Source organism: Apus apus, chromosome 6, assembly GCF_020740795.1.
Source record: "Apus apus isolate bApuApu2 chromosome 6, bApuApu2.pri.cur, whole genome shotgun sequence".
NCBI classification, from domain to species: domain Eukaryota; kingdom Metazoa; phylum Chordata; class Aves; order Apodiformes; family Apodidae; genus Apus; species Apus apus.
In genome coordinates this window covers 16904268-16912934 of record NC_067287.1, presented here as the reverse complement: position 1 = coordinate 16912934, position 8667 = coordinate 16904268, and the positions used below count along the sequence as shown (strand labels likewise).

Sequence of the window (8667 nt, the reverse complement as noted above, 5' to 3'; positions counted from 1 at the left end):
CACAGGGGTGCTGGGAGCACCCAGTGGTCCCCACAACTTCTGTGGATGTTGGGGGTGTCGAGCTAGCCTGTGTGGATGCTGGGGCATGTTTGCTTGCCCTCCTGGGTCTGTGTAGATCCTTGGGGGAGCTGTTGCCTTCATGTTCCACAAGGATGCTGTGGATGATCTGTTGCCCCCAGGACCATGTAGGTGCTGGAGGAGACCAGCTACTTCCATGTCCATGCAGATGCTCGAAGCATATGCCTGCCTCTGTCAGTCTTCTCCATCTAGTCCTACCAGCCACGGCGATGCTGGTGTTCACCTGCCCCTGAAGTCCAGGGCCAGGCTGGGGATGTCCACCTTCCCTTGTGGTCCTTGGGGAGATTCGTCTGCCCCTATGGCCATGGGGATGCTGCGGGTGCCTGGCTGCCCTCACGGCCCACATGGCTGTAGGGATGACTAGCCTCCCTCGTGGTCCGTAAGGATGCTGGGGTGTCTGCCCTCCCACAGGCCTCGATAGCATCACCCGTGCCAGCGCAATGAGGTAGCCGTTCCCCGCGGCCACGTCAGGCGCTGCCCGTGCGCTCAGCCCCCAGCAATGCCCGGCGCTGATTTCTCATGCTCAGACACGTGGGCCGGGGTGGGGGGGATCAGCCTCACCGCTCCCTCCGCGGGTGCCAGCCCCGAGCTCAGCCCGGCAGGGGTGGCAGGGAGGGGGTCCGGGCAGCCTGGCAGGCAGCGAGGGGGCGGCACTTCCTTGGAGCTGCGGCTGTGTTTACAGGCTCTGCCCTGGGCTATATCTCTGTTAACCCCTTCCAGCGGAGCTCAGCCCTGGCTGCCTACCCCCAGAGCCCTCCACCACCCCAGAAAGTGCTTCTCTGAGCAAAACCCACACAGCTCCCCACCCAGGGGATGTGGGAAGGGACACGGTGCCCTGTCCCCACCAGTCTCCTCCCTGCCAGGCACCCTTGGGCACATGCATGAATCCACCAGTGGAGTGCAAGGCCCCGAGGAGGAGCTGGCATCAGTTCTGGGGGGCTGTCAGCGGCTCCCTGGGGCAATAGGGAATCTACGGGGCAGAGAGGGCCAGAGATAGGAGCACTGCCTTCCCAGGAACACTGTGATGGGGTGGGGGGCAGCCACGGCAGGTGCTGTGCAGTCCCCTGGCATCCAGCCAGGGTTGAGTCAGAGCTCACTCAGAAATAGCCAGTGGGAGCTTTTTCTGGAAGCCCCACTGCTCTGGGAATAGCTGCTGCATGCCAGGGCGCTGCCCTTTGCTCGAGCCTGTGGGGTTGGGCAAGGGCCACACCCGGCCCTGCCACTCACCCCCTGCCCTGGCCACCCCAAATCTGGGGACCCCCCTCCTCCTGCACCCACCACCCAGACCCATCTGCCCTGGATACTCATTTGCTGGGTACCCACCCACTCCAGGCAGTCATGGGCTCCAGGCACCCATGCTGCAAATGTCGTATGTCCCCCAGGCATGGCCTGGGGACCACCCAGCAGCACCCAGCCCTGAGCAGGGTGATGGTGGAAAGAGGAGGGGGGGGATGGCTGCCTGGCACCCATGTGTCCTGCAGGAGGATGCAGAACAGTGGGTGCGTGTGGCTCAGCTCCAAGCCAGGGTGCTGGGTGCCTGCTCCCAGCCCGGTCCCGTCTCAGCAGGGCACTGGCCATGTGTTTTGCTATGGTGGCTCTGGTTGACATGGAGACCCTCCAGCTGTCTGCTCACAGGGTGCCAGGTGGTGGTGGGGCTCGTTCACTTTGGGGAGGGGGAGAGGCAGGTGCTGGGGGCTAAGAGCGTAAATCCAGAGCTGTCATGAGCTCCTGGCATGACAGGTCCCAGGGTCAGGGGCAGCAGGACCACCAGTTTCCAGTCCCCAGGACACGAACAGTGTCTCGAGCTAACAGGGTGCCCACGCTGGTGACTCAGGAGCTGGGAATCCGGCTGGCACCAGGCACCTGGGCCCCATGCAATGCTCACAGACTGCCACGTCCTTCCATTGCCAGGAAGACACAGGATCCTGCTGGGAAATGATGCACAAGCACTGATGGAAACCCAAAACACCACTGCCACACCCAGCCCATGTAGGTGACACAGCCAAGGGCAGAAGCCACCCTGATCTGTGGCAGGTCCAGGGGTCCCATCCCCTGGATGTGCTCAGGCCATGCCCCTCCTGGGGCTGGCAGGACAGCTGGGGTTCACCTGCCACTGTGTCACCTCCCAGCACCCCTATGCATTCCTGTCACTCAAGAACATCAGTCCCTGAGATGGCAGCAAGGGCTTGTGCCTTGTTTTCTGTGAGGGCTGGATAGTGCCAAGGCTTCCAGGGGAGTGACGAAGTGGGGGGCTGCCACTTGGCTGACGTCAGTGACTCACCCCAAAGACACCCAGCCTTGGGAAACCGCGTGTTCCCCAGAGCACCCCAAGGCTGTACAGGGACAGCTGCGGGTGGGCCAAGCCCTGTTTCAGGGTGGCCCCTAGTTACCTGGTGCCTAGAGTTGGGGTACCCCAAGGCAGCAGTGGGTGACCATCCCTGGGGACCCTGTCCCTGCCCCTTGGCTCCCACCCCAGCTCCTCATGGCTGTGCCCAGCTTCCACGCACCCAGCTCTGTTTGGCAGGCTCCAGGTTTGCCTGGCCCTGGACCAGGGTGCAAGGTGCAGGGTGTGGATTGCATGGCTTGAGGTGTATGGTTCGGGTTGCAAAGTGCAAGGTGCAGAGTGTGGGGTGCAGGGTGTGGGGTGCAGGGTACAGGGTGCGGGGTGCATGGTTTGGATTGCGCGGCGTGGGGAGCGTGGTTTGGGATGCAGGGTGCAGAGTGTGGGGTGCGGGGTGTGGATTGCACATTGTGGCGTGCAGGGTCGGGGCTGCATGGGGTGCGCGGGGCGCGGGGCGCGGTGAGGGTCGCGGCGCGGTGCGGGGCGCGGTGCGGGGCGCGGGGCGGGGCGCGGTGCGGGGCGGGGCGCGGTGCGGGGCGCGGTGCGGGGCGCGGTGCGGGGCGCGGTGCGGGGCGCGGAGGCACGGCCGGGCCGCTCGGGAGCGGTTCCTCCGCGCCAGCAGGGGGCGCGCGGGGCGGGGCGGGGCGGGGCGGCAGCGGCGGCCATGCAGGTACCGGGCGCGGGGCGCGGGGCGCGGGGCGGGCCCTGGCCGGGGGTCCCGGGGGGGGCCGGCCCGGGGCGGGGGTGGTGCCGGGGGTCTCCGCTGATGGCGATGCCCGCAGGCGGCGGCGCAAGGCTCGAAGCAGGCCGCGCAGGCGGCGGCGCAGGAGCTGGTGAAGTTCGTGAACCGGAGCCCCTCGCCCTACCACGGTGAGGGGTCGCCCGCCCGCTTTCCCCTCCCTCCCCTCCCGTCGGTGCGGCCCCTCTGACGGCTCTTCTCCCCCGCAGTGGTGGCCGAGTGCCGCAGCCGGCTCCTGCAGGCCGGCTTCCAGGAACTGAAGGAGACGGAGCACTGGGAAGTGCGGCCGGCGCAGAAGGTGGGTCCGGCAGGGGGTCGGGGGGGGCGACCGGGCCCTCACCCCTGCCCGCTGCCCTCACCCCTGTCCCTCTGCCCGCAGTACTTCGTCACCAGGAACTACTCCACCCTCATCGCCTTCGCCGTCGGCGGCCAGTTCCAGCCTGGGAATGGGTTCAGCCTGCTGGGCGCCCACACCGACAGCCCCTGCCTCAGGGTAAGGCCAGCCGGCCAGGTGCCCTCCCTCGGGGCTGGGGCCTTCTCTGGCGCCCTCCAGTTTCATTCCACAGGCAAAAACCGCCCTGACTCCTCCTGTGCCCCACAGCACTGCTGCTGAGCCCTTACACCTCTGAAATCTGCCACCCCGCGCAGCCCATTGTTCCACCTGCTGTTGTTGCCTCTGTGCCCCCTGTCCCTTGCAGCACCTGTGCTGGCAGGATCAGCGATGAGACTCTGGGTGTGCTCTGCCCAGTCCCCACCAGTTACCCAGTCCGTGGGGCTTTGTGGTGACACCTCTGTTCTTGCTCAGGTGAAGCGGCGCTCTAAGCGGGGGCAGGTGGGCATGGTGCAGGTTGGAGTGGAAACCTATGGAGGGGGCATCTGGAACACCTGGTTTGACCGTGACCTCACCGTGGCTGGGAGAGTGATCATAAAGGTGAGCCTGATTTGGGACAGACGTGGTGGGCTAGCTGTGTGTGCCCGAGTCTGGGTCTGTGACTCTTTACCCAACCTGGGCCCTACTGCCACCTCTAAGCCCTGCAGGTGTGGCCCCAGCAGTCCTTCTTGTGTTTCAGGACCCAGTCACGGGGCGCCTGGAGCAGCGCCTGGTACGTGTGGAGCGGCCCATCCTCCGCATTCCCCACCTGGCCATCCATCTGCAGCGCAGCATCAATGAGAACTTTGGGCCCAACACCGAGCACCACCTGTAAGGCCTGGCTCAGCCCTGACCCCTGGCCATCCCTCGGTAGGGCTGGCACCCAGCTGGAGCAGTGCCCAGCCTCAGCTCTCTCCCTTTGGCAGCTGCTCGTTGTAGTGGGGAGTTCTGCAATGGCTCTTCTTAGCCCCATAGAGTCCTCCCAGGACATGCTTCCAGCCCTGGGACTTGAGAATGAACACTGGTGTGTCCTGAGGTGGCATAATGGATCTGTGCTCAAAACGTGTGTTCTTGCTTCATTCAGCATTGCATTACCCCCTGGAGGAGCAAAGCAGGCACACCAGAAAGGGCTGCTTGTGTCTGACTCAAGCAGGAGAGATGAGCACAGCCCTGGGAGCTGACAGCACTGTCTCCCCACAGGGTTCCTATTCTGGCCACTGCTGTGCAGGAGGAGCTGGAAAAGAAGGTGCCCATGGAGACCACACCTTGCAGTGCTGCAGCCCAGGTGAGCCAGGTGCAAACGATTAGCAGGGGCAGTTGCCAGGACCTCACACTTGTCACCTTTAATTTCTAGTCCTTAGGTACTTGCTAGTGTGTTCCCCTTCCCTTTCTCCTCATGTACGGCTGGTAACCTTCCACTCTGCCCGAAAGCTGTGTAGACTACACATCTGCTCAGCCATCTATCTCTCTGTTCCCACCCTGGTCTGCAGCCATCATGTAGAAGGGGGTGCAGCCCCTATAAAGCTGTCACAGGCTCCCTGGGGAGGCAGAGCTGGGAGAGGGGATTGCACAGGGGGCAGAAAGCACCTTGCTGCCCCCTGAAAACGACCCTGCTGTCCTGTGTGAGGTGGAGGCTTGAACATGGGACCTGCTAGTAGGAGGCAGGAGCAGGTCGCCAGTGGGAACAGGGGCTTTCCCCTGCCATCCACTGCCTGCCCTGCCCACATTTCTGCTTTCTTCCCAGGCAGAGCGGCACAGCCCTGTCCTGCTTTCCCTGCTCTGCCCCCAGCTGGGGGTGAAACCAGAGCAGATTGTGGAGCTGGAACTATGCCTGGCAGATACACAGCCAGCGGTGAGTAACGGAAGGAGGCTCCCTCTGCCTGCACACAGCCTGCAGGCTGGCACTGCACGTGTTTTACCCGGCACGCTTCCTCTGCGTGGGGTGTGCCAGGGCTCAGAGCTGAGCGGCGTGAGAGGAGGCATCTCCTGATGGGCAGAGATGAGGGGACTGGAATGGGGACCCAAAGGCAGGTCCCCATTTTGGTGACCCAAAGCCTGTGCCCTGCTCCTCCTGAATCTGCCTGCAGGCATTGGGTGGTGCCTTCGATGAATTCATCTTCTCTCCACGGCTGGACAACCTGCACAGCTGCTACTGCGCCCTGCAGGTGAGCAGGAAGGGGAAAGGAGTGTGGAGGCTGCAGCATGGCCCCTGCACACCCCATCTCAGCATAGCAGGGCTGTGGGCTGACCCGAGGCTCTGCAGGGAGGCATGTTCCCATGGGATAGATCTGATTTATTGGAGGATCTGGGGTAGGATGTGGGCTGCCCCCTTTGTTGGGTGTGTGAGATTCTCAGCAGTTCCCGGGGTGACTCCTGCTGTCGCTGGGCCATGTGTGTGCACATGGCTTCCTTCCCCGGTGCTTTGGGTTCTCCTGGGGAAGTTCCTGCTGGCTCAGTGCTGAGCTTTCAGGGATGAGGTGGCACTCAAGCTGGTGTCCTTTCTCCTCCAACTGTCCAGGCCTTGATTGACTCATGTGCAGCACCCTCCTCCCTCTCCCAGGAGCCCAACGTGCGTCTCGTTGCGCTCTACGACAATGAGGAGGTGAGTGAGGGGCACAGCTGTGGGGTAGCTGGCACAGGGAGGGGCTCCATGTTCTTCACTCTCCCCCAGCTCTGCCTAGCAAGAGATAGATCCCAAGCCCCAGCAGTGCAAGGTAGGTTTTGCTTAATGACCTGTGCAGCACAGCCCATGCAGAAGGTGGGAAGCAGTGGTGTAGTTGGAAGCTGCTCTTTTGGCTTTGGGGAGCCCTGTGTTGCTCAGTCACCCCCTGGAGTGCCAGGGCATTGTGCTGTGTGGGTTGTGCTGATGGTGGTCCTTGGCAGGTAGGGTCAGAGAGCGCACAGGGTGCTGAGTCCTTGCTGACAGAGCTGGTGCTGCGCCGTATCTCGGCATCGCCGCAAAACCTGACAGCCTTTGAGGAGGCTGTGGCCAAGTCCTACATGATCAGCGCCGACATGGCCCACGCTGTGCACCCTAACTACGTGTAAGTAGCCTGAGCACTGTCACTTCCTGTCATTCCCCAGGGAGTACAGACAGGTCAGTCCTTATCGAAGCAGGATGGGAGGGCTGTAGCTTGAAACTCCTGCTTCTTTTTTGCAGGGACAAGCATGAGGAGAATCATCGGCCCGCCTTCCACAAGGTGAGGGCAGCCCCCTGCTTTGGGCCGGGGCAGGTACTGTCTGTCTGTCCTGCAGCACTGTGAACACCCAGCCACTCCCTGGAGCAACTCAACAGCACTTAAATGGGAGATGTTTGTCCTGCAGCACAATGTAGCCTTGCCCACACGAATCACTTGGGACCACAGCCTTGGTCTTAGAGCCCTTCCCTTCCCCATCACAGGGCTGTCCCCATCCCCCCAGATCACCCAGGGAGGGAAGAATGGACAGGTGGGTTGGGGTGGGATGGCTTTGTCTGGGCACGGGTGTTTCCAGAGCCTCTGACTATCCCCGGGGGCAATCCTGGGCCCTCGTTGCCTTCCCTTGTGCAGGGCCCTGTCATCAAAGTGAACAGCAACCAGCGCTACGCCTCCACAGCTGTCACTGAGGCAGTCATCCGGGACATCGCCGCCCGCGTGGGTGTCCCTCTGCAGGTGAGCGGGGTGGGCCAGCCCTCTGTGAACACTACCAGCGTGGGCTGCAGCCCTTCCCCTGGCTGCAGGAGAGGGGGCTGTGCCAGATCCCCACTCCCTCAGTTACCATATCCTGTCCCTACTGGGGCCTTCACTACCTGCTGCTCCGGGGCTCCAGCTCCATGCCTGCCTCTGGGAACAGGCTTGGGAACAGGAGGGGCCTGGCCATGCCTGGCCTCAGTGTGTCCCATCTCTGGGGGATTTCACACCCTGGCTCAGGGGCAGTGCTGCTTCCCTGCCCCAGGTTGCCTCCCTTCAGGCCCAGGAGGCACATGGGAGGTCACAGGGCATGGTGTGGGGAGTTGCTGAGGCCATCTCCCCACGCAGGAGTTCATGGTGCGCAACGACACGCCCTGCGGGACCACCATTGGCCCCATCCTGGCCTCCCGCCTGGGGCTGCGCGTGCTGGACATCGGCTGCCCGCAGCTGGCCATGCACTCCATCCGGGAGATGTGCTGCGTCTCGGGGGTGCTCCAGAGCATCACCCTCTTCAAGGTGAGCCCCATCTGCCCTATCCTGTGCCATTGCCCCCTTCCTGCTGCTCTGCATCTCCCCAGCCCCTCCAGCCTCCACCCTGGGACTGAATCCGGCCATCCCACCTGGCTCCCCACCCCTCTGGAACAGCTGCTCCGGAGGTTCCCCCTCGCATCCCAGCCTTCCCTGGCGGCTGCCATCCCCAAGTGGTTCCTATGGCAACCAGTGCTGCCTTGAGTCAGTGATGGGTTACCATGGCAACGTGGCCCTGATCTCTACAAGCAGCTGCCTGCTATGACGTGGGGCACGTAACCCAACAGAGAGCTGCTGCCTGTCCCCCCACCCCATGTTACCCTGATGGCCTGTCTCCTTCCAGGGCTTCTTCGAGCTCCTGCCGGCAGTCAGCAGCAGCCTGGTGGTCGACTGAGCGTGGCAGGGAGGGAGCAGTGGCGGGCTCAGCACTGGTTCCATTAAAGCATCTCTTGTCTCACCAGCAAGTGGTCTGTGAACGCGGGAGAGGTCTGGGTCCTACCTGTGCTCTCCCTTGAGGCCTGGAGCAGGACCAACCCACCTGCCCTCAGCGCTGTGTTGGGTGGGGGGTGCCAGGAGTCCCAGCTCCGGGCCAGGATGCAACTCAGTTGCCCCAGGCAGAGTGGGGCTGGGGAGAGGGAGGATGTCCCCTGCCTCCCGCCTTGCTGGGGCTGCCCCGGGGGAGCGTGGGAGTGCTGAGCCTGCCACAGCTCGGGGCGCTGCCAGGCCCTGCCATTCCCAGAGCTGCAGCCGGGACCCTGCCCGCCCCGCCGGGACCCCCCACCCGCTCGCTCTCCTGCTGCCCTTCCCGCACGGGGGTGCGAGGGTGTGGCTCGGTGCTCGCCTCTCATTGGACCCTCCTGTGGGGCGTGGTCCTTCCGGGAGCCAATGGGACAGCAGGGCATGGAAGGGGCAGGCGGCGATTGGTGGAGGTGCCGGCGGCGCA

At 63.7% G+C, this 8667-nt stretch overlaps 1 protein-coding gene across 3 annotated transcripts; it reads left to right on the top strand.

Moving 5' to 3' along the window:
- The first annotated feature begins 2637 nt into the window (after positions 1-2637).
- Positions 2638-8184, top strand: DNPEP (aspartyl aminopeptidase). Of its 3 annotated transcripts, none has more exons than XM_051624084.1 (15): positions 2638-2694; positions 3202-3289; positions 3368-3456; positions 3538-3651; positions 3964-4089; positions 4229-4359; positions 4729-4813; positions 5273-5380; positions 5616-5693; positions 6047-6130; positions 6412-6572; positions 6689-6728; positions 7077-7178; positions 7545-7712; positions 8068-8184. In XM_051624084.1, the coding sequence occupies exons 1-15, from the start codon at positions 2671-2673 to the stop codon at positions 8116-8118; spliced, it is 1449 nt and encodes a 482-aa protein (XP_051480044.1). In that variant the 5' UTR covers positions 2638-2670; the 3' UTR covers positions 8119-8184. The 3 variants fall into 3 exon arrangements, with proteins under 3 accessions (XP_051480044.1, XP_051480045.1, XP_051480046.1); XM_051624085.1 differs by lacking the exon at positions 2638-2694 and adding an exon at positions 2770-2806; XM_051624086.1 differs by lacking the exon at positions 2638-2694 and adding an exon at positions 3059-3089.
- Positions 8185-8667: the final 483 nt, after the last annotated feature.